At 46.8% G+C, this 25,699-nt stretch overlaps 1 protein-coding gene across 4 annotated transcripts; it reads right to left on the bottom strand.

Moving 5' to 3' along the window:
- Positions 1-573: 573 nt before the first annotated feature.
- On the bottom strand, positions 574-24,718 carry trim33 (tripartite motif containing 33). Of its 4 annotated transcripts, XM_023956300.1 has the most exons (21): positions 24,135-24,718; positions 21,363-21,481; positions 16,271-16,424; positions 15,316-15,448; positions 14,173-14,289; positions 13,979-14,093; positions 13,593-13,739; positions 12,538-12,655; positions 9,448-9,728; positions 9,176-9,370; positions 7,674-7,730; positions 7,306-7,506; positions 7,014-7,146; positions 6,879-6,942; positions 6,182-6,335; positions 5,702-6,093; positions 5,509-5,620; positions 5,359-5,433; positions 4,932-5,084; positions 2,133-2,183; positions 574-1,156 (listed from the first exon to the last, which is right to left on the bottom strand). In XM_023956300.1, the coding sequence occupies exons 1-21, from the start codon at positions 24,685-24,687 to the stop codon at positions 938-940; spliced, it is 3,543 nt and encodes a 1,180-aa protein (XP_023812068.1). In that variant the 5' UTR covers positions 24,688-24,718; the 3' UTR covers positions 574-937. The 4 variants fall into 4 exon arrangements, with proteins under 4 accessions (XP_023812068.1, XP_023812070.1, XP_023812069.1 ...); XM_023956302.1 differs by lacking the exon at positions 7,674-7,730; XM_023956301.1 differs by lacking the exon at positions 2,133-2,183 and having other exon boundaries at positions 24,135-24,717.
- Positions 24,719-25,699: the final 981 nt, after the last annotated feature.

Below are 25,699 nucleotides of genomic sequence, written 5' to 3'. Positions count from 1 at the left end.
TGTTGTCATTAAACATTTGAATCAGGTCATACTGGAATTATTAAAGTTTTGCAGTGGAAGCGCTTTCGTGGAACAAATCCTTTCACACACACGCTTCACATTTCAAGAGGCTTCGCTAAACTCGCCTTCGTCTGTAAAACAACTGTGATCAGTTCTGAGAAACAGTCGCTGAGGTTCCTCAAACGTTCAGATCAAAGACGCTAAACGGGTCAACTTTACCCGGAGCCAAACGTCCGTCAGTTCCTGTGAAGTTTGCAGACATTTGGACACAAATGCAATAAAACCGAGCAGAACCAGAGGAGCGGCAGAGACAAAGTCCAGGAAGGATTTCAGCATTTTCTTCAAAAGATCTTCAGGTCAGCAGAAAATCAGCCGACTCATCATGCTGATGTCAGCGAAAACAACAAAAACCCCAAAGTTTGTGTCAGCCCAGCAGAATCAGAGCTCCTTTCTGCAGGCGGTCCGGATGTGACGGGTCTACGGCTGAAGGGAACCGGGCCGTCCTTCACGGAGCATCTTCAGCTCCTCTGGATCCACCAAAGACGGGAACAGCATGCTGACATCTGAACCGACTGCCATATATCTCAACAAGTTTTATTGACGACGCACTAAAACATCCATAGCGTAGAATATCTTCAGAGGGGCCGTCTCTTATTTACAGAACATCTCCACAGTCATCTCAAAGCGTATGATACAGCAAACAGAACACGGGATTGAGGGAAAAGAATCACATGAATCTACAAAGGGATAAGAAAAACAACCCAAAGTCCACTACTGCAAAACCAGTCCAGCTTCATCGTCTGTACAATGTTGTAGATGGGAGTTCTTCCAAAGGCAACCGTAGGATGAACCGCTGTTTGTGAGGAGCTCTCCTCCTCTTCCTGAAGAAACGGGAGTGAGGGAGGCGGGAAGACGGTCTTCACTCCTGGTTCAGTCACTATTTGATGTGGACCACCTTCTCGTCCGTTTTCAACCGCTTGCGTCGGGGCTGTATGAAGTCGTCCTCCGAGTCCTCCGTCTCCTCCTCCCGCTCCTTCTCATCCGGGGGCTCGGCTTCTGGAGTTTCGGGGAAGTTCTGGCCCGGGAACATCTCCTGCAGCTTCTCCTCAAAGTACAGACCCACCGCCTTCCCGGAAATGGCCATCTCCGACCCGGCCTGCCGGAGGAGGAAGAGGAGGGAGGAGAAAGTGGGAGCGGTGAAAGAGGAGGGAGAAGGTTTGAGAGCACCAGTGAGTGGGTTTGGAGAGGAAGGGTGAGGAGGAGGAGAACGAGGAGACAAATTAAACCTGGTTAAAAGTCTTGCGGGGAGGCGGCCCCACCTCAACCTTGCTGAGCAGAGCAGGAATATTCTGCCTTCCTGTCCCACTGCGGCTCCATGACGTTTTTCCACCATCAGACCTTCATCCATCTGCAGCATTTTCATTTTCTCTCCTTCTGTTCCAACATAAACCTTTAAAAAGGTTTTTAGCTTTAGCGCCCAAAAGATGCGGCTGAAGTTCCTTCATCTGAGGAAGAAGTCAACCTTCACTGATGTGGGCGGAGTCACAACTGAACTAAGATGACAAAGAGCAGAGCGCCTTCGTTTCTCTGGAATGATGGAAAATACAGGAACCAGATGTGTTCAAACAGAAAGAAAGGCTCAACTGAAGCGCAGAGGAACCAGGAGGCTACTGCACATGCTCAGTGTCACCACTGATCGGGACGACATCCAATAATAATCAGTGCATCAGATCAAATCAATCCTCAGGTAAAAGATGGAAAATAAACTATTCTGATATAAACCAAATTCTTTTATTATTTTTAGAATGCATCTTTTCTTTGTGTAAATTTCCCTTTGAATCATGACTTAGATGGATTTGGATCAGAACCAACCACCATATTTGCTGGTTTCATAACCTCACATGAATTAATCTGATTGGTTCGTGGCTTTGGCAGAACCAGCGATTCGGAGGGGTTGGAATCAAACTAACGGGATCAAAAACGGATCCCGCTTCATCAAACGGGTCAAACGGACCCTGAAAGGACGACTATTAATTCACGGCATCCCTTCCCGACCCCCCCCCTCATCACAGTTTGAAGTGGAAAAACCTTTCTAGGAGCCTCAGTGGGAGGAAACAGGTACCTGAGCTTACCTGTGGATTAATCTCTTTCTCCTCATCATAAACCTGGATTATTCGAGACATCTAAAGGGGGCAACGACATTACATCAAAGACCGTGAAGCAGCGAGGAAGAGAAGGTCACAGCAAAAGCAGGTTAGATCATCACAGGAGGGACGTCTGTCTCTGCAGGGGGGGGCTGCAGGACAGGCTGAGGACACCAAACCAGCAGCATTAACAGCAGGATCAAACCCACAATGGGGCGGTTCGTCTGTTCGGACGCTTTCTCCACAGCAATGCTTGAAACCATGTTCAGAGAACCATCAGCAAAGTTCTGAACATGAAACGGTGCTGCAGGACTTTTATTTTGAAAGTCTTTCTCCGGACGTTTTCAACGTCCATGAGGCTTTTTATTGAAATTAAATCAACTTGTTTTCATCTGTTGACCTTTTCCCTTTTATTTTACAGAAGTTCTGTTATTTTAGGTACTGGATCGAGCTCCAGAAGTTCTGGAAATCTTCCGTAACCATTTTCTAATCTACAGCAAAAGCTTTAAAACGGCCCCAGGGCCTGTCGCGGTTTGCCCTTCTTCGGAAAGGTATCTGGTGAAATAAAGGGGAATTGATCCTCCAACCTCTTCCACAGAAAGCCCCCACCCTACAGACAACAGCAAATGCCAGCTCAGGTCCTGAGACGGTTAGGCTGCTGGTTCTCCTCCCACCCGCGGTCCAGGCTCTACCGGGCTCCTGAGGCTGTTCCTCCGGTCCTCCTCCACAGAGAAAGGAGAAGCTCCGCCCCATCAGCTGAGCCGCAGCTTCAGTTTGTGTTTTCTAACCTCGCCACGGTCTGCTGGATGTTTCTCTTTACGGCTTAGCATGACGCGGCGACAGCATCCTGACTCGGCACAAAGCAGCTTCTCAGAGTGCTGCCGCTTGTTTTTCATCGTCACAGAGGTTTTAAATCGAGATGAACCGACCGTTTCACACGCGTTGGTGCGTTACAGACGCCACCGCCGGTTCCTGTAAACGTCAGTTTGTTTATAAAACATCAAGCTGAAGACCAACAGCTCAACCCAGACCCTTCCGGTTCAAACAGATTATTTTACCGGATTAAAGGGACGTGTTAGAGCAAACGCTGACGGTAGAGAGAAAAACAATTTAGGAAACAAACTCCAACAATTTGACACCAAAGGCCCTGCAGGAAGAAAACAACTACTGACAGGAAGGAATGAAACCCAGAGCAGCAGCTTTCCCACAAAACTTCAGCGGTTTAAGAATAAACACCTCTATTCTTTAGTTAGAATCTCTACCTCTGGATCCTCTGGAGATTTGGGTCAGATCTTTGGTTTTCTTTGGTTAAAAATCTCGTTTGTTGAGCCGCTGTTCCACAAACCAGTAGAGACGCCGAGTCCATCTGCTTGAAGGCCGAGTCTGCATTTCCTCATGATTTAGTGCACCATGTGGCCAGTGGACTGTTTTTGGTCTGTTTCCAGACGTGCTAAAGTTTAAACGGGTTCTGTTTGGTATCAGCGTGGTCTAGTTAAGATGAGGTCTTCAATTCTTTGATGCCTCAAACAGAAAATTCAAATAGGAAACAACATCACATTAAATCAGAAACGGACGAATCAAACATGTTCTGGTGCAGAGGCACGGCAGCCCCTCCCTCCAGTAGGGATGAGTAGGGATGGGTACCCAGACTCATAACCTGGTTGGTACTGAAATACACTGAACTACCAGTACAGACGTACCTGTAATGATGTGTACGGAACTACCTGTACAGACGTGTACAGAACTACCGGTACAGACGCGTACAGACCTACTGGCACAGACGTATACAAAACTACCGGTACAGACGTGTATAAACTACCAATCCAGAGGTGTGCGGAACTACCAATACAGACGTGTATTGAACTACCGGTACAGACGTGTACAGAACTACTGGTACAGACGTATAACGGAACTAACGGTACAGACGTATAACGGAACTACCGGTACAGACGTGTATTGAACTACCGGTACAGACGTGTACAGAACTACCGGTACAGACGTGTACAGAACTACTGGTACAGACGTATAACGGAACTAACGGTACAGACGTATAACAGAACTACCGGTACAGACGTATAACGGAACTACCGGTACAGACGTGTATTGAACTACCGGTACAGACGTGTACAGAACTACCGGTACAGACGTGTACGGAACTACCGGTACAGACGTGTACGGAACTACTGGTACAGACGTATAACGGAACTACTGGTACAGACGTATAACGGAACTACTGATACAGACGTATAACGGAACTACTGGTACAGACGTATAACGGAACTACTGGTAGAGACGTATAACGGAACTACTGGTACAGACGTATAACGGAACTACTGGTACAGACGTATAACGGAACTACCGGTACTGACGTGTACGGAACTACCAGTACAGATGTATAACGGAACTACTGGTACAAATGCAGATGTTGGTGCTTCATTTCAGCGAATCATTTTCAAACATTGTTTTGTTTTTTTCCCAATTCATTTTTGAAGCACAGTTTCAAGCACCAGTTATGGACTGGAACCGTCTCAAAAGTACCAGTCCAGCGCCGGCTAAGATCCACATGGTACCCATCCCTAGTAGTGGGGCGGTTAACGAAGTCATGGCGATGCTGCCTCTTGAAATCCTGTGTTAGAACATGCATGAAGCTAGAGGACAGCTTCAGCTGCGTCAGTAGGAGCAGGTAGAGAAGAAGACCTTCATTCCATGGAGGACGGGTTCATTCATGGTCTGCTGTTAGCATGCTCTCAGGAGGAAAGGCATTCCCTGAAAACTCATGCTGCTCACCTCATTGTACTCCGCACAGTTTTTGAAGATAAGGCGCATGTCCGACACAAACTCCTGGACAGATTTGTAGTACTGGGAGCTCCGTAACTGCAGCTTCTTCTTCACCTTCTTCAGGTCCATGGGCTGCTTAATGATCTTGTAGTAGTTGGGCACCTAAGTTCAAACCAGCAGGTTAGAGACGGTCTGTTTTTTTACAGCAAAACCACAAAGAGAAACGGATGTTTAGGTTTGAGAAGAAGCTAAATAAACAACAATTCTGGACGACATTTAATGTTTGAATGTGAAGAAAAGCTGAGACGTTCTTTCTCCGTCTTCTGGGTTTGTGCTTAGCACATGCTATAGCGTGAACTAAAACTGGCAAATAAAGGCCTGAAAAAGCCATTTAAGCAGCAGCCTGGACTTTACAGGGAGGAGCGGCAGAACTTACAGAGCTGGGAACGGGTTCCCTGAAGCCCATGCTGAGCTCATGACAGAAGATGTACAGCAGGACGCGCTCACATCTCTGCAGAACGACAGAACAGATGTTTCAAAGGCTGCAATATTCCAGAGGAGCTTCTTCCGGGAGGCGTGGACTCACCCGTTGGTCTTCAGGGTTCAGGCTCTGCTCCCCTTTGATTCTTTTGTTGTCGTCACAGTACTCGATTTCAGGGACGCTCAGACTCCGGCAGAAAGTGCAGAGAAAGTCCCCCCTGCAACACAGAACGAAGTGAGGAGGCTGGAGGCATCTGGGTGTGAGCCGCCAGGCGTGGACACAGAGGGGAGGGGCTTACTTGGGGAAGATTTTGATGGTGGGGACGTGGCATTTCATGTGGAACACTTTGGGGCAGTTGTCACAGCAGAGGAGGTCGCCCCCGTTGATGCAGACTGCGCACCAGTCTTCGTTGGGGTCGTCCTCTCTGCCCCCATGGTTCCCCTCAGATGCTCCGCCCCTGCTGGTCTCCGCCTCCTTGCCTGCGTTCCCGTTGGTGAGCAGAAGCTTGGGCTTGCCGTGGCTGCGCTCCGTGGAGGTAGACGTGGTTGCGGTGGAGGCGGCGCCGATGCCGTTCAGCTCAGAACACGGTGTCTCCGTCTCTGGCTCGGTTTTGATCCGCTCCCCGAGTCCCCTGGAACCGTCCGGGCCCGTGGATGCGGCCCCCCGCGGGCTGCTCTCTGGACTGCTCATCTGCAGGGACAGTCGGACACACCTGCGTTACGGCTGAAGCTCACCTGGAAGGCGTCATACGTGATGTCATTCTCAGACACGACGGTACCATGCAGGCACTCCTGCCAGAGTCTTTGCCCCGCTCCGTCTTCAGAGACGACGCCGTGCAGCTGGAACTGTCCTCTGAACCCGGCTCCTTCTTCACTCTGACCGGGTCTGCAGTGGCTCCGCCTCCAGGTCCCATCCTTCCCGCAGAACTACAGCTAAAACAAAGAAGGGTTTGTAAAATCTCATTCCACTCCTGGACGTTTCTATGTTCACAACCAGAGGAGCATCTTTGACCGACGCTTTTGTCTTCATCGGTCGCCGTCGTTCTTGGTTTTATACATCGTCTTTATGGGGGAAACATTTCAGGAGGTCCTGATAGTTGTAATGGCTTGGCTCACGTCTGTCCTGCAGCTTCAGTGGTCAAACGTTTTCGTTTCTGCTCATCCAACCACCAACGCTTTGAAAAATCATCAACGTTGCTCCTTTGTCCGTTCTAGGAGTCTGAACAGGAACCAAAATCCAACCATAGGTTTCAGTTAACCAACAACGCCTGTTTTGTAAATTAACGTCTTTCCCATGACCGCGGGATTCGGAAATGTCCCATGTATCCCATAATAAGCTGTAAATATTGCATCACGAGGGAGAAAATTGTGCAAAACCCCAATTTGTTTATTTTTTTAAAGAACTGAATAAGATGTAATGAGCGTTAGCTAAAACAATGGTTAGGCTGTTGTCATGGTAACAGCTGCATGCCGTACCTGCCCCTGCTTCCTGTGCTGGATGTGCTGGAGGGCCGTGCTGGCGTGTGAGCGTTGGACACACCTGCAGGCAGAAGTGCAGCAGGTCATGCAGCTGCTCACCTGAGCAAAGCTCACAAAGCTGCCTCAACGTACCCGAGGACCCGGGAGACAGAGTGGGTAACCCTGGAGACGTGTTCAGGTCGGCGGCGCCCAGGTGAAGCTGCGTGCTCGCCGTGATGTAACGAGACAGGATGTGTCCAAGGTTACTGGAACCTGCGTCTTCCAGCTGGAAATGTCAGAGGAAGAATTAGCAAAGCTGCCAGAGGAGGTTAGGAAGCTCTGAGGAGGAGGAGGGTCTCTGTGCTTCTTCAGGACATGACAAAAGCGTCCGACGCCTCCCTTCCCTCTCTTCAGTGTCGTGCACACGCTCCAGAGTGGTGCAGACCTGAATGGGTGGGATCTCTGGAAGGCAGGGAAGGTTCTCGGGGTTGGTGACGGAGGGGATCAGCTCGATGGGGCCGATGACCGGGCTGGCGGGTCCGCGGTGAGCGTGGGCTCCTGCCATGCTGGCACTGGTGGGACTGGTGGGGTTGGCGTTATGCAAAGATGCCACCGGGAAGGGACCAGCATGCCCCGGGTTGGAATGCTGCGCGTGAAAGAGAGGGTGGAGAGAAAGTATGAGGAGCGTCACCTTTTCCTCTGAACACACGACGACGAAATGGAGGCGCAGGAAAAAGATTGATGATCATGCAGGTGAGCGAGCGCACATGCTACACAACAAACACGAATGACAAGAAAGGAAAGGTGCCAAACCCCTGATTGAAGTAAGAAACGAAACCTTTGGTGGCTCATCTCAGATTCTACAGACATCTGGACACAAGAAAAGGATGTCATGGAGGTTTCACTGTCCCCGTCCCACATCTAGAAAACCTCTGTCATGCTGTGTCTGGAGGAAACTGTCGGAGCAGCAGTGAAAGCAGCAGCTGATGTTTGAAATGTAGCAGGTCTGCTTTCTGCGGTGGGTCTGTCATGTACCAGCACCAGCTGTTCAGGCTCCAAGGCTGAAGCAAGAGGGGGAATTCACTTTTTAGGTCTGGTTCCTAAAATATGTTCTCAGGTTTGTCCTGAAGAGCCTCACAAACAGATTTGTCTCTGTCAAAAGTTGGATTTCACCGTTAGAGATGAGGGACGTTTGACATGAATGCCATTTTAGACGTGCATGTCCCTACACGTGATCACAGCTACTGCTTTACATGATCAGACAAAGAAATCCTATATGGCACAGAAGCAAAAACCCACTTAAAAGACAAAAAGGGATTTTAATCAAGCTCATTGTTCCTTAAAGTCCCACTCCGATCATCTTTGATCTTTCTGTATCCCTTGTGCTATCCTAGGCACTTTAACGTTGGGAGTTGGGTCATCTAGACCCACTAGACAGTGCTCTGAACCTTTTTTCTTCAATGATTTGTGATCTTCACTGGTGTCCATGGATTACATGAAATCTTTCCACCTTTATCCACCTTTGTCATGGTAGGGAGAACACGTCAATGGAAGGATCGGGTCATCTGGACCCCATAGGATAGCACAAGGGTTAAAGTGTTCCCATTGGTCTTTAAGTTATGATTATGCCAAAATCCAAAAACCTGTGTCGTTTTCAGGACATAGTTTCTGCAGAACGGCAGGAGTTCATCAGAAATTCCCCTCTGAGTTGTGGGCGCAACCCGTTGGTGCAGACAACACCGCCGGATTCCAAGTGGGGCTTTAATGATCCGTTTTCAGCCTTTTGCATCTCTGTAATACCCCTAGTGACCTGCAGAGGGCGGTCTGTCATAGAGACATCAATGACCCGTTCTGTCGGTTTTAGTATGGAGCTGAACATCCCGAGATGTTGCAGTGATCGTTTCTCCATCTGGATCCTGAAACGTTCTTGTTGGAGCAGCTTTTTGAAGTTTGTCTATGGGGCTGGACCGCTGAGGTTCTTCCTCCTTCATCACATCGCGAGGAAAGGGTTCAGAGGACTTTCTACACTAGAACTGTGACACACTACATGCACATAGTGATGTAGAAAATGCATGAGTGAGCATGAATCTGCTGCTCCATTAATGCTACACATTAGTTGTTCAGATGTTAAACTGATGACATCATTAGGGAGAGTCCTTACTATATTATATATTAAATAGTATCTACGGAGCCGAACAAAACAGAGACTTTTCAGACTAAAGACGCTTCGTTTGAACTGATTTGGAAACAGATGAATCAGTAAATAATTGTCTTGTCAGCAGTCTGAGCTTTGACCCCCCCTCCCCGGTACCGACCTGTCTCTGTAACTGAGGCTGCATCAGGGAGGAATACTGCTGGCCGTTGGGTCTGGGCTGAGCCGCCGCCATCCGGCTCTGGGGGGGGCCGGGCAGGCGCATGTGATGGGAGGAAGGGTACATGGGGGGGCCGGGCCCCCCGTTCATGCCCCCGGGTCCTCGCTGAAGCTGCTGCATACTGATGAGTCGCGGGGGCTGGGAGGAAACAAGAGGCGCGTGAAAACGGAACCGAACCCTGCAGTGACGTCCAACCAGCCCACCGCCTGCCGTACCTGCTGAACCAGGGGGGGGCCGCCCCCGCCCTGCCGGGCGTGCTGCTGGGACATCTGAGAGGCCAACCGCATCTGCTGCTGCATCTGCTGCTGCTGCTGCTGCTGCTGCTGCTTCTGCTGCGCGTAGGCCGCATGCTGCATGTGCTGCAGCCGCAGCTGAGCCAGGTTGATCTGACCCGGGTGTTTGCCGGGGAGACCCTGACCCGGTGAGATGGGGGGTCCCGCCACCATCACACTGTGGGGCTGTGTCGGTGGGGGGGGTTTCTCAATGACCAGATTACCTGCAAACAGAACAAAGAGGCAGAAAGAAAGTCAACATTTTTAATCTAAGATGTCAGACGGAGGCGTGACGTTCCCTCTACGGCTGCACCGTCAGAATCCAAGCCTCGAGCGCCGCCGGCCTTCCACCTGAGCCTGAAGCTCTTCATTGGCTAAATACACCTGATCCAGGTAATCAGCAGCAGACACCCCTGCTCTAAATCTAGACTATCAGGTTTGTATTTTAAAGACAACCTCTAATTGTTGGAGGAAACTGCTGTGAGCAGGACTACACTTTCTTTCTGCGACTCCGCCTTCTGGGGGCGGGTTTGGGGGGGGGGGGGGGGGGGGCACAGAGGGGAAGACGCTGCACTCATGTTTGTCTTTATAGCAGCAGAAGAAATGAAAGCATGTGTGTTTCCACAGAACTAAAGAAACGCCTGATCTTCTGTCCAGAACTGAGCCGGACACACAATGACAGTAGTCTGATTATGTCTATGAAGACTGATTCATCCAGGTTGATTCCATCATAGCAGTAGGTTTAGGGGCTGTCATCTGGACTTGGTTGTTAAAGTTAGAAGACGTTTAACCTGTTATCCAAAAGGCTTTGTCAATTCGGAAATAGCTGGTAAAAGAGCTGGTATATATACGCTCATGGGGGAGGAGTCAGACCTGAAACTGGATGTCTCTCCAATCTCGCCCATTGTGGCCAACTTGTACATGGAAGAAGTCGAGAGAAGATCCCTGGACTCTTTCCCAGGTACCACTCCAAGCCACTGGTTCAGATATGTGGACGACACTTGGGTCAAGATCAAAATCCAGGAATTGGAGACCTTCACGGATCATATTACCGCAGTTGACAATAACATCAAGTTCACCAGGGAAGACACAAAGGACAACACCCTAGCCTTTCTGGACTGTGCTGTGATTATTGGAGAGGACAGACAGCTCCAGGTTGAAGTGTACAGGAAGCCGACTCACACAGATCAGTACCTGTTATTTGACTCAAACCACCCTTTACAGCACAAACTAGGCGTTATCAGGACACTACATCACAGAGCCCAGGAGGTGCCCACAAGCTCTGACGGAAAGAAGAGCAACACATCAGCCACGCCCTCAGAACCTGTGGATATCCAGACTGGGCTTTCACCAGATCCCAACATACAGGAAAACAAGACAAGAAGGAACAAGAGCCGAAAGGGAACAGTATTTCAATTCCTTATATCTCAGGCCTGGCTGAAAAACTTAAAAGGATTTTCAGACAACATAACATACCTGTTCATCTCAAACCAGTTAATACTCTCAGACAAAAACTGGTTCATCCAAAGGACAAAATTCCCAGCTACAGAGTAATGTTGTGTTTTCTATCCACTGCAAAGAGAACTGCAATGAACAGTATGTAGGAGAAACCAAACAACCTCTACACCAGGGGTCACCAACCCTGTGCCCGCGGGCGCCAGTGCGCCCGCGAGCACCCCTTGTGGCGCCCGCGAGCACCCCTTGTGGCGCCCGCAGGGAATGCACCCAAAAAAATATATATATTTTTTTTTATTGAAGCAAATATTCAACAAACAACCACGGCATGTCTGTCAATGACAACAATATCAATTCTGAGATAAAGGTAGACAAAGAAAACCCAAATATGTAAACAAATATAACTTAAAAAATAATCACTAAAAGTAAGGGTCTATTACAAAAGTTTAAATAGATCAAATAAATTACACAATTTCTGGACATTCTTATGATTAATGTAATGTAAAGATTAATGTGAGGATTAATATTCCTGTCTGTTTTTATTTACATTTATGTTTAAAAAGTTAAAATTAAGTTAAAGTTTTAAAGGTTTAAAAGTTTAGCTTAAATAGGCCACACAAAAGGAAGTCCTCAAATTGTGTTGGTTTTTTTTTTTTTTTGGGGGGGGGGGCTAGGAGGTTTTTAGTGGCGCCCTTCATACCACTTGGTGCCCATGAAATAGCCCTTGGCCTCAAAAAGGTTGGTGAACCCTGCTCTACACAAAGCCTCTTGGATAAGAGGTGAAACGTTTTCTAACTTTAAAAACTAAGTCCAGATGACAACCCCTAAACCTACTACTATGAGTAGTCTGATTACTTTCCTGTCCTTAGTTACTCTTCACAGATGGTAACTAGAAACTTCTGCCACTTGAACCATTAAACCTGAACAATCACCTGAAAAATGGAACCAAAAGATTCTTATTGGAACACAGCAGCCGCAGCTCTCTCCTCTTCTCCTTTAATGTGCCATCCTATGGGGTCAAAATGACCCCACCTTTACATGGACATTTGTGTATGAATGATCCCGGTGATGGTCAGAGGGGCCGTAGGCGGGAACTGGCAGCCACGCCTCTGTCAGTCTGCCCCAGGGCAGCTGTGGCTACAACAGTAGCTACCATCACCAAGTATGAATGAGGAGTGAATGAATAATGGACACAATGGAAGCGCTTTGAGCGTCTGGAAAAGCGCAGATAAATCTAATCCATTATTATTATTATTGAGGTGTTCTCCCTACCATGGCAAAGGTGGATGAAGGTGGAAAGATTTCATGTCATCCATGGACACCAGTGAAGATCAAGAATCATCGTCTTGTGGGGTCCAGATGACCCCACTCCCAACGGTAACGTGCCTTGGATAGCATTAGGGCTAATCTGCCTGAGACTCACAGAAGACGATTCACTTTAATGGATTCAAACCTTCACCTTGTTTGTAAGGCGCTTTGGCGTGAACTCATCTTCATCAGAGCAAAAACGAACAGAACGGATGGCGGTAAACGTTTCTCCATCTGAGGGCAGAAATCCAAACACGGAGGGATTCTCACCTAAATTCACCACATTTTTGGCCCAGAAGTTGGGGTCACAGAAGAAGCGCACCACCCCGTTGGACTGGGGGGCCGGTTCCAGTCTGGCCTTAAAGAGCTTACAAAGCTGGTACATGATCTACAACACAGAGAAGAAGAGGCGCTTTAGTCGCCGGCCGTCTGGGTTCAGATTCACTGCACAGATGCAGGAAATGAAGGAAATCTGCAGTAAATCAGCAAATATTTGGGAAAACCGCTCATCTTCATCACTGAACAGCCGCAGCATCCAATCATTTACCAAACCATGTTTTCTGCTTTTAGTTTCTCAAACTCACTAAAAAACAGCCAAATCTTCAAAATATTTCTATAAAAGTTCAATACGGGGTCAAATCAGGAAGACTAGAATGTTCATTTGAAAAAGAAAAAACTTTTATAATTTAAATTTTAAACCATTTTTAAACACCAAAGACGTATTAAACTTAAAAGAAAAAATGTCAATAAAAGAAAAGTTTAAATAAGAAGAAATACAGAATGAATCTCTAAACCTCAAGCTGTTAACAGATAAAGTTTATTAGCAAAAGCTGCTGTTTTAGATTTTTAGCTTTTTTTCCCAGATTTTTCATTTTCAGAGTTGAGCCTAATTTTACATGGGGGCGGGGCTTAAAGCCCATTAGCTACAGGGACATGATTGACAGGTCACAGTGACATCATTTCTGCTCCAGAACGGCATCTGTTGGCGCCGTTTGTGGCGTACAGTAGTGATAATGCACTCCTGAAACAAATAAACGTCGTTTTTTTTGGGTAATCCTTTTAGGTTTACAGTTTTGACTAAATCCGGTTTTCAGGATTTGGCCCATACTTGTCTGAAAACTGGACTGTAAAATGTTGCATATCAGCACAAAGCCGCTTTTCTCTGCTGAAGTGGATTAACGCTGAAGAGTTTCGGCGGTGGAAAGAATGTAAACACTGGAGCTGAAGCTCCGACGTCACAGGTTTGAGTCCCACAATGAAGGAGGAGTTTATAGCGTATGACCCCCTCCCCATCAACAGAACCTGCAGCAGGACCCGTGACGTACCGGCCTCTTGCTGTACAGCAGCGCCGTGTTGCTGCCCGACGTGATGGCCCAGCTGCAGAACTTGAGAACGTGGGTGATCTGCTGAGCCAGCTGGGTGGTGTCTTTATGCTGCGCCACGAGCCGCATGCTCCGCTCTTTGGTCACATTCTGAACGGCAACAGACAGAGGAGTGACTTCATGGATGTGACCAGGCAGTCAGGATGGCTGGAGATAACCACAAATGCTTCCAAAGAAGACAAGAAATCTAGAACAACCATGAACGGGACTGAAGGAGACATTATTGACAGAAACTTGACCGGCTGGGTCCATTAACTGTCAAAAATCCATGCTGTTAATGAGCAAAACCAAAGAAAAAGGGAGACAACAGGCGTTGGAGGCGGCCTCACCTCCAGCTGCTGCAACAGGGACTTGCCCTTTTTGTTGATCTCATTAATAAGTGTAAAAACGGCGATTTTGATCTCGTGCTCCACCTTCCTGTGCGTCTCATTCAGCTCCTTTAACCTGTAATGACACAGAAACTTCAGCCGTGAACAGACGTCTATCCCGCTGCTGTCAATCTGAACAGCAAGCAGGGCCTCACCTGTGCTGCACCTGAGACAGAGAATGGTGGACAAAACTGTTCTTCTCGTGGAGCTTGGCCATGTTGGTCTCAATGAGACACTTGTGGTTCTGAAAGGCTTCTTCCAGAAACTGGTACCTGCGAAGAAACCAGAACAATCCGTCACAACCCTGCAAACGAGGAACTAGCTTTGCGGTCGATCAAGACTTATAAACTTTAATAAAGCATGAGGTTTCTCTGTACGTTACAACAGCAAAGCAAACATGAAACAAGTAAAACGCAAACTTCCAACTCAGAGGATCTCATCCAAAAACTGTCGTCTTTAGGATTGAGGTCATATTTCTATATCCAGGATGATATTAATCCTGTTTAAGTAAAATTCAGAATAACGTGTCTGCATGAGTCGCAGCCACAGGCTCTGGGAATTGATGGATTCTAAGCGTTACAAACTAAAAGAAGACAAACGTATGTTTATCTATACATAAATATATCAAACTTAGGATACTTGGTGATGAATTGATTAGAAAATAAACCGTTAAAAAGTCAGGACATTTTAGCTAGTCAAATGCTGTCATGTTTAGATTTTATATTTCTGTTTAAGGTGAAGAGTCTTATAGTAATTCGACTTCCTGTGTGTATCCTCGCTCGAATGTACCCACTGTGTTAAGGTTGATTATTGTTGAAACCATGGAGACAACCCTGTGTAATGCTCTGTTGCAAAAAGTTGCAATAAAATATAAGTTCTAAAAAAAAAAAAAAAGAGTAAGGACAATTATATTATTATTTCTGAACAAATAGACCAGCATGAACTCACACAGGAGCAGGAAGTGACACGTCTTTCCTGCGTGGAAGACGTCACAATACTGTTTCTCTGACATTCATAGATTTTTGGGGACAGTTTATTTAAAAAGTTTACAACGTTAAAAGATGCAGACGTCAGGAGAAATTCTCCACAAGTTTCACTGAACACGAAAAACTGGAAAATATGTGACTGGATCCATCAAAGCAGCCGAAAAACACATTCACACGGCTTAGGATGAGAGCTCCTTCACAATAAAAGCATGTAAACATAGTGCTATGACTGCAGTCTCCTGCAGGCCATCATCCTCAACCAGTGTTTAAAGAGTTAGGAAAGGCCAGGTAAAGGGGGCGTGTCCAACATACCTGTGCTCTTTGTGCTCCAGCAGCTGGCAGTCTCTGCAGGTCAGAGCGTCACACGTCTCACAGAAAAGTTTGAGCGGTTCCTGTTTGTGGACCGGACAGAAGACCGGCCTCTGTCCTGAGGGGCTGACAGGTTCTGTGGGCAGAACAGACCAGAGGTTCTATCAGAAACCAACACCAGGAAAGTGGACCTGTTGGGAGATTCGGCCTCGTTCGTCTTGACATCAGCTTTTGAGGCTTTTACATTTCTGCCAAGACGTTGCTTTGGCGTTTTTGGTTCGTGTTCACTTTCCAGACTGAAAGGATGAACACAATCACACTGCAGCAGCAGGGAAGGTCTCTGCCCAGCTCTGCACGTGTGTGTGTGTGTTTGTGTGTGTGTGTGTGGGGAGGGGTAAGCTGTAGCTGAATCTTTAAATTTCAGCTGAACAGCTATTTAACATCTGTGTCCAGCAGCAGAAAAAGTGGATTTTTCCTGTTCAGAGCAAACAACACAACATGTTCTTACACAACATCTACACAACTAAAGAGCATCAAAGGTATGCTGACTATGGGGGGGGGGGCTTCCTGCCCCAGCGTAAAACATTTCAGCGACTGAGAGGCGGCGATGGTGCCGTCAGGACCGCCGTCACCGCAGACCTGCAGCCACTGACCTTCACCTGACAAAAATGTCCCGTTTCTTCTTCTACGGGTTTATTTTCCCGCCCTCACTCAAACGTTTCCATTAAACCCGAGCGCCAAACTTGGCGTTTCTTCACGTCGGCGTAAACGTGTCCGTTCTTTCTGACATCAGCGCCGTTAAATGTCTGGGTTCAGTCTGTTCTGTGTGTTTGCATCTGCAACACTTTAAAAGCTGAGGTTCTGAGGTTCTGACAGAACGGGCCCGGCTGCACTTTGGAGGTTCGTGGCCCCAGAACAGGTGAGCCTTCCTCTTTGGCGTGCGGGTGTTGGATCTTACCAGAAGCGGCGTCGGCGTCCTCCTTTGTGCGGATTTTGTGGTCCTTGGTGATCTTGACCCTCTGGTGGGCCTCCACGCAGGTCTTACACAGCCACTCCCCACACTCCACACAGAAGCCGATGGTCCCAGCGTTGTCTTCACAACTGGTGCAAACCTTTGGACAGAACAGCAGAGAGCGGGACGTTACAGCCCAGAGGAACGGTTCTCCAGAACCGGTCCTGGTATGGCGTCCACAGTCGCAGAAGGAATTTTCAAACTAAATCTGTGAAAAGGTTAAAATACCTCAGAACTTTCTCCAGTTCCAGCTCAATGTCAGAGAAGATTTTAAGTGGAAAATGAAAAAGCATTTTGGCAGATTACTTTTTCTTTTTAATTTTGAGTCAATAAATGCAGCTTCATTTAGAAAATGAAAAAGCATTTCTGGTATTGACTTTTATTTTTAACTACACTACAGAAATGCTTCCATAAGCAGGAGTCCAGTCACAGCTTCAAAACTATCTTTTTTTTTTAAAGCCTCTTGTGTTGGACAGGTTTTACTGTAACAACAGCAGTTATGAATCTTCTGACAAGCCAGGTGTCTATTTGAATAAACCCCTTATGTAATTTAGGCTAAACATTATTCATTTTACTTTTATTTGTAACATTTTTTGTTAGACCAGACGGAAAAGAAAAGGAGGGAGGGGGGGGTAAAAACCACGAAGCAGCATAAAACAAGTTGCTGGATGATTATAATCACGATGGTCAGGTTTATAAGTAACAACTCTAAAAGGGGCGGGGCCTGTCCACACACACACACTCCAATGTTACAAACATACCTGTTGGTTCCAAAAATGTTCACATGTCACAGACATGTCAACATGCACACAATACAACTCATGTTCACACACGCACAGTTTTGTATGAGGTGCCGTGTAGGACATTATTCAGAATTAGCATTCATAAACACATGTGAAATCTCTCACACACACTACCAAAATACTCACACACACTACTGAAAATGCTCTCACACACACATGTGAAAATGCTCTCACACACACATGTGAAAATACTCTCACACACACACATGTGAAAATACTCACACACACATGTGAAAATACTCTCACACACACATGTGAAAATACTCACACACACACTACTGAAATTTTCAATAGAAACGACGGAAGGCATTTCAGTAGAGACAGTTTTTTTTTAAACTTTATTGTTAGAAACGAAGTTGGTCGACGGAAGGCATTTCAGTGGAAACGAACCTGTGTCCGAATTCCTGCCCTAATCCCTAATTACTAAAACCCTATATAGTGCAGCACTATATAGTTCTCTATATAGTTCTCTGAATTTTAAAAGCAATTTGGACACCCATGCTCACTACTTTTTTCTTTCGGGTGTTGTTCATAAGGTGCTTGACACGAAAACAAATTGGCGCATTACCGCCACCACCTGGTCTGGAGGCGAACTACTCCTATTTAACGCAGATAATGACACCTATTTGTCAGAGTAAAAACACAATAAATATGTACATTTTACAAAGACTGCTCTGTTCTGATCATGGAAAACGTGGCTGATTTATAAATAATTAAATTACAAACACTTTGGTGTTGATTTAATGTATTTGTTCATAAATAAACCCCCAAGTTATTTATTCATGGAAATATTTATTTTTGTGCCGCTGAACGATTAACCGGCTCTTGCGAGGAGGCATTTTCTTCTGTAGTTTTCTCACACCTTACTAAAAATGGCTTTGAATATGAATCTGTCCGTGTTCATGTCAATAATTCAACCATTTTTCGTGAGATCATTTTGTATTGTCCCCCGCCCTGCAGGAAAAAAAACAGGTATTGGTATTGATATTATTAAAGAGATTCATGTCCCTCCTCCAGCCTCATCCTTTCATGCATTCCTCCTTTGTGTAATGTGCAACTTAATTATTAGATATATTTTCACAAATCCTGTTCGGTTAAAAGTGTGCGTGTGTGCGCGCGCAGACAGACGGCCTGAAGCGCGCTAAACCAGCTGGTAAAGATGCAGGTCAAAGTAAAAAAAAACATTGTAATGGTTCAACAGAGCTGAAAATCTATGAATTAATTTTTTCCTGATGGAAAAATACTTTTTTTTTTTAGCTTCAGCTATTTCCCGTTTTTGCTGTTCTGGCCTCAGTTGGGCATCGGCACGCAGATCTGAACACCATCCGTGACTCACGATGAAGCTCGTTTGAGCTTCTTTTCTGCTTTATCAATTGACATCATGTCCTTGCCAGGAAACCTGCTCCTTCCTTCCTCATCCAGCGCAGTGTTGCCAGATAGAGTCACAGCTCTTTCATCCTTCTGCTGTCCCAACTATCGTGCGTGCTCTCTGTAGAATACACTGGGAGCGCGGGGAAAACAACTCTCAGCTGCAGAGGATGTGAACAGGTGAACAGGTAGAGAGGAGAAGCAGGTAAAGAGGCGGGGGAGGGGCTTTGGCTTCAAACCCTGTCAGAGAGATGACAACGCGGGCGTCAGATTCAGACGCAGCTTTCCCTGCGGGAGTTGAAGCAGAGACTTTCCCTGGGATGATTTTATGAACTCAAACATGGAAACGTGATTACCAAGTAGAACTCTTCAAGATAATAAACCTGATCTCCACATTCTCAGTGTCTACCATGCATTGATGCACACATCGCTCCATGCAGCGATCAGACCAGAACTTTAGCTGGTAGCTCCGCCCACACGCGACCGCGGTATCAGGCTTTAAAGAACACAATTTCTAAGAGGCGGGGCGGGGCGTTGCACACCCCCAACAACAGGTTAGATGACAGTGGCCATTAGGCGTCTCTACCTGGTGCTTTCACGGAGCTTCAGTACATAAGACTCCAAAAGCCGCACAGCCTAACGTGGTCCGCTAATATATATTCATGATTCATGATGATTCCCGCGGGGTTTTTTTTTCTGCCGCCCGCTCCCGCCCGCAGCACAATTCAAACCGCCCAATCACGCGAGATTTTGGCAATCCCAATGCAGCCCTCTACATCGATCCACACTGGTTTTTCGTAGAGACTTCTGGGAAATTTCTAGTGCAGGCTGGTGATACACATCACCATAGCAACGCTTTTGACTGCCGTTAAATCTCGCGATAATCAGCCAACTTCCGTTTCTACTGAAATGCATTCCGTTTCTATCGAAATTTTCAGTAGTATGTGTGAGAGGATTTTCACATGTGTATGTGAGAGATTTCACATGTGTATGTGAATGAATATATTTTCAGTTGTATGTATACAAGCATTTCACTAGTGTATGTGAGAGATTTCACATGTGTTTATGAATGCTAATTCTGAATAATGTCCTACACGGCACCTCATAGTTTTGCATTCAGACCAACACATGTAAAACATTTCATTCCTTCATGGAAACTATTAGTGCAAAGGTGAGATATCACCTGTGCTCGAGTGAGTGTTTCTCTTCTTCTAAGGTGGATGATAGAATCTAGGGCTACGTTCACACTGCAGGCTGAAACGACCCAATTCCGATTTTTTTCCGATTGAGCATTAAGCCCTGCAGTGTGAACGTAGCCTAATTTGACTTTTTTTCTTTTACTAGCATCACAGATGAAAAGCTGTGCCGTCAGTGTCCTCTGAAGGACACTTTGGGATCATTACCATCAGCGGATAAAAGCTCAGATCTGCACACAGATCACCACCGGCTCCCTAACCTAACTTACATCATAACAGTAACGTTTGGTTTTCCTCTGCAGGAACCACATCTGCTCAGAATCAACAGAGTTTCCTTCTTTGGATCCCCAAAAACAGCTTGAAAATGTACAAAAATGAAGTGACATTTCTGTTTGATGGACAACAAAATCCCGGAGTTTAAATCCCAATCGGCCCAGTCAGGGCTCCAGACTGCGAGCAATTGGTCGCATTTTGCGACCAAAATTTGAGAGTGTGCGACTGAATTTTACATCCAGTCGCACATGTGCGACCAGTAAATTTGCCTCCCCCACCCTTCGTATTTTTTATACATCAAACGTGGAAGGGGCACGTCAATGATCGATGAAATAATCAATGAGACGCGAGCGCACACGGACGCAGGCAGACACACACACTCGCGCACACTCATGAAACGCGAGCACGTACACTCTCGCGTGATACCTGTCTGTGAGGCGGCCACTGCGTGTGAGAAGAATAGGGAAAGCCACTGTGAGTGGCTAAAATGCGTGGAGGGGGCGGGGCCTAGAGATAATCGAGTGCGCGTAAACATCTGTGGGAAGGAAACTGAGACAAATATCACAACCTGATATGTGCGTCTGAGCTATGGGTAAGTGAACTATTGATTCGTTCTTCCGACCTGCGGCTAGTGTACCAGTGCCAGAGTGTACAGCAGGGGTCTCAAACTCGCGGCCGCAGGCTATTTGCGGCCCCCAAGATGATATTTTGCGGTCCCCGCCTTAATATGAAGGTTTAATGTTACCGCAGCCCGCCAGTTTGTATGAATGACACTTTTTCATCGTCGTGCACGGAGCTGACCAACCAATCACAGTGGGGTATATGACTCTTGGGGGCGTGACAATGACAGGAAACCTGACAGCCCCCTCCCTCCCCGGGCCACATTAAGAAGTTCCTTACTTTCCTTTTGAACGTATCTATTCGCTCGTAATTTTCTAAATACATGCAGTCCGTGCTGAACTTTTCTCTGGGCCGCACAGAACCGAAAGGAAGGTTTAGGTTTTGGTTACGGCGGCACATCAAACGGGTTACGGCAGCACACCGCCCCCGTCCCGCGGGAGTCGGGTCAGCTGAGGAGAATAAATGTCCCACACCTACATGCGTGACAGCTAACGGGGCTTGAACTTTAAACACGTGCGGGCAAAAACAACATTAGTTTTAGACACACTGAAAATACGTGGGGAAAATGCAACGATAGACGTGTTTGAGATGAACCGGCACCTCGCCTGGATCGTTGGGGAGACCAGGCCGTTAGAATGTTAATTTACGGTATGCGCCCCTAAATTTTCTGGTTGCGCCCCTAAATTTTTCAGTTAGGGGCCACTGTGCTCCTAGTGAAAAAAGTTAGTCTGGAGCCCTGGGCCCAGTGCATGCTGGGATATCCCCTGCTGTACGTACCTGTGCGGCTTTTTCGTCCGCCGTGCTGGTGGCTTCGCTGGTGTCTTTAACAAAGTAGTTGTCAATGATGTCTGTCTGCTTGTAGTCCTGGTGGCAAATGGAACATCGCATGACGTTTACTGCAGAGAGGAGACGGGAGGATGGACAGGTCAGAAGGGTCAGAGGTCACACGTGCTCACATGTTACCTGCTCAGGAGCCGCGAGGCCCCACCCAGGAAGTCTCTTCCTCCACCCTCAAAAGCATTTCATGGGAACCAATGGCTTCCTCCGCCATCTTCCATCATTTTATATAAATAAATCCCATCATGGCGGCGGTAGCTGATAACCGTTTCACATGTGACTTCTAATGACACTGAATGAATCTGGTATAATCAGATCCCAGAATTGATTATTTCAGCTCTACTTGAACCTTCAACACTGGAAAAGTTTCATGTAACCGCTTTTCAATTGAAGGTGGGGGCGATAAGCTGCCACCTGTACCCCAAACACTCATCATTTCATCAGCGGTTCAAACCGGCGTGATCCGGTTTGAAGCGGTCTGCGCTGCCCGGAGCTGCGTGCAACCGGCTGCACGGGGCCCAGCTGGTTCAGAGGTGGAGGCAGCTGGAGGGGCGGAGCCCCAACGCGACCTCCAAGCATCCGCATGACACCACAACAGCTGTGACTTTAAAACACGGCCCACGGGCTCAGCGTCTAACCTACAACCCCGAAACACCTCGACCACGATGCCAGAAGGCGGTCAGATCACTTATGATTAAAGCTTCATCTCTACAGCACTTTACGGGGAATCAAACCGCTGTACAAGAAAGAGGGTTGATGAATAACAAGAGTTAAAATCGCCATCAGATTACAAAGAAAGCAATAAAATACATAAAAAACATAAGAATGCAACAAAACCAGTCAACGGAAATAAAATACAGCAGACGACTGGGCATTAAAAGCCATTCTAAGAAGGTACGTTTTTCATTTAAAACCGTTAAGATGGGATTTCACGCGCAGTTCTGCAGGAATGTTATTCTGTAACTGACAGCCGGCCATGGAAGAAGCGCGGCGACCTCTGTGTTTGTCGTGACCTCGGCACATGAAGCAGATATTGATCAGCCGACCTTAAAACTGTAGAACGTTAGCGGACAGATAAAAGTTCAGTAAAGTACACAGAATGTTGAAGACAAATGGGAAATGTGCTCTTTTCTCACCGACTGAGTTCAACTCATGTCATCAAGTCAGAACTAAAACATCAGCGTTTAGAAAAACGAAAAGCATTTTCACCGTTTTAGATTTAAAGGTTAGCCAGACAGAAATGGATGGAGATGAGGTCCCTCAATGATCCTTTAGTGGTCAGAAAAGAATAAAAACCTTCATCTTGATGGCTTTAGACTGAATCTGAGCTTCACTGAGGGAACAAACGTCTCTGAACGCTTTGAAAGGTCGTTTTATACGGAGACTGAGTCCTGAGGAGGGCGGGGCAGCTTCACCGTCACACCCCTCCAAAATCCGGGATTCAGGAAGCTTTCAGAGGAAGGAATGAAGCTGATATGATTGTGACAGTTCTTCAGGAAAACATGAATTCATTTGTTTGGACTGAATTCATCCAAAAGAGAATCCCAGCAAAGACGTGGTTGGTTGAAGCAACGTGGTTCAGGAGAACATTTTAGACCCGGGAACATTCATGTGAGGCTCAAACACCCAAGTCCAGATAAAACGGACCTCTACCGGGTCACTGGGATGATGGCAGAGTGTTCACCCCGAAACCAGGACATCGTGGTCAGGTCATACCTAAGACCCCACCTACTGCTTAACCCAAAGCATTATGGGATCGGAACGGAGGGGGTTGAACCCCTGAATGAACCACAGCAAGGCTGTAAATACAGTTGACGCCCCCCACACACACCCCCCAGGGGAGGAGTCACTCCTAACTCCAGTGCATTAAATACCAGTTGCAGAGGGATGTTATTCAATCCCTGAAAATATCAGATTAAACTACAGGGTGAGATTATGATGCGTTCAAACAACTGATATGGGTAAACTATAAAACTATAACAGTCGTCTGAGGTCAAATACACGCGTCCCACTACTTTAGAATGTATAGAAAATACCATTTTAAAAGTTTATCACAGCAAACAAAAAGGAAATGATCACTTTCTGGGTCATATCTCTGAAGATTAGGAGAGAAGCCCGGCAAAGGCCCGGTTCAGCAGAATGTGAGGGTTACTGTCTGTGAGAACCTCCACAAACGAGGAGAAAGGAGGAGGAGGAGGAGGAGGTCTGCTTCCTCCTTGAAACGGTTAAAATCGCACATTTGGAATTTAAAAACTATTTCTGAAGATCTGCATCTACCACAGAAGAACATAGCAGGTGATCATCTACTCCTAAATACTGCAGTAATCCTACAGGAAATACTAGACCCGAGTATTACTGCCAGCTAACTGAAGTACATCTGTTTTCAACCCTGCGTTTATGATCCATTTACATAAAATATGCATGTTTTAATTTAAATGTAAAAACGCTTTCTAAACTCATCAGAGTTTAATGAATAAATTATTAATTTTGTATGAAGCAGTTATAAAAATGCATTATTTCAAAGCGGAACATTTCATAATTAACTGACATTGATTTTTAAGTGAAGATCAATTTTTTAATATGAATCTTTAAGCCAGAAATGATCTTAACCCAAATGGATCCGTGTTCCGGCTCTGATTGGTCGCGTGATTCTGCAGAGCTCGGCCCACCCGCAGACTGACCGGTTCCGAAGGGGGCCGGGTTCTGGCTCACCTATGTGCGTGTCGGCCTGTCCGTGCGGGCCCGGGACCTGGACGCTGATCTGCCTGTCCGGTTGCGGGATGCACTTCAGGCAGAAGGAGTGCAGGCAGGGCAGCAGTTTGGGCTCACAGTCCCGGTTCTGGAGGCTTTCTTTACACACCGCGCACGTATCCAGCAGATTCAGCGGGACGGGGACCGGTGTGGAGGCTGCTGCGGCGGCGGCCGGAGGGGGGGACGCCTCGGCGGCGGCAGGAGACTCCGTCGCCGCCGGCTCCGCGTTGGAGCCGTTGGGCTCGGTCGGGCTAACGATCTCGCCGACGCCATCGTTCGCTTCCCCGCTAGTAGAGGCGGCAGCCTCGCCGCTGCTGCTAGCTTCACCGTCGGGTGTCGGTGCCTCGTTAGCGTTACCGGACGCTTCGGTGTCCGCGTCCCCCTTAGAACCCGGTTCCGTTGTTGAGGCCACTTTCTCTGGTGTCGAGTCCGAGAGGCTTTTCGCTTCCGCGGGAGGTTCTGGCTCCGAGCTCGCAGTCGGATCCATATCCTCTTCGCCTTTGTTATCCGCCATCTTGCTTCATCTTACAGCCACTGCACGTACGACGTCATGACGTATGCTTACGTCATAACGCAGAAAGACAACCGCCAGTCACACAAAGTGAACAGTCAGCTCAGCCTTTTCATGAACAGATGTTGCTTTCTTGGTCCAAAATTCACAAACATTGCTTTCATTTTCACGGCTTTTACATCTGGAACCAAACATATATATAACCTACAACCCCGAAACACCTCGACCACGATGCCAGAAGGCGGTCAGATCACTTATGATTAAAGCTTCATCTCTACAGCACTTTACAGGGAATCAAACCGCTGTACAAGAAAGAGGGTTGATGAATAACAAGAGTTAAAAGAGTTAAAATCGCCATCAGATTACAAAGAAAGCAATAAAATACATAAAAAACATAAGAATGCAACAAAACCAGTCAACAGAAATAAAATACAGCAGACAACTGGGCATTAAAAGCCATTCTAAGAAGGTAAGTTTTTCATTTAAAACCGTTAAGGTGGGATTTCACGCGCAGTTCTGTAGGAATGCTATTCTGTAACTGACAGCCGGCCATGGAAGAAGCGCGGCGACCTCTGTGTTTGTCGTGACCTCGGCACATGAAGCAGATATTGATCAGCCGACCTTAAAACTGTAGAACGTTAGCGGACAGATAAAAGTTCAGTAAAGTACACAGAACAAACCATGAAGAGCTTTGAAAACAAACAGCAATGTTTGAACTGAACTCTAGAATGAACAAATGTTAAAGACAAATGGGAAATTTGCTCTTTCCTCCCCGACTGAGTTCAACTCATGTCATCAAGTCAGAACTAAAACATCAGTGTTTAGAAAAACGAAAAGCATTTTCACTGTTTTAGATTTAAAGGTTAGCCAGACAGAAATGGATGGAGATGAGGTCCCTCAATGATCCTTTAGTGGTCAGAAAAGAATAAAAACCTTCATCTTGATGGCTTTAGACTGAATCTGAGCTTCACTGAGGGAACAAACAATGGCGAGCAATTAACATCCCCCGTGAGGG

The sequence above is a fragment of the Oryzias latipes genome, chromosome 7 (genome assembly GCF_002234675.1).
Source record: "Oryzias latipes chromosome 7, ASM223467v1".
NCBI lineage: Eukaryota > Metazoa > Chordata > Actinopteri > Beloniformes > Adrianichthyidae > Oryzias > Oryzias latipes.
Note: the sequence above shows the minus strand (reverse complement) of the source record. Positions and strands in the feature narration are given on the sequence as shown.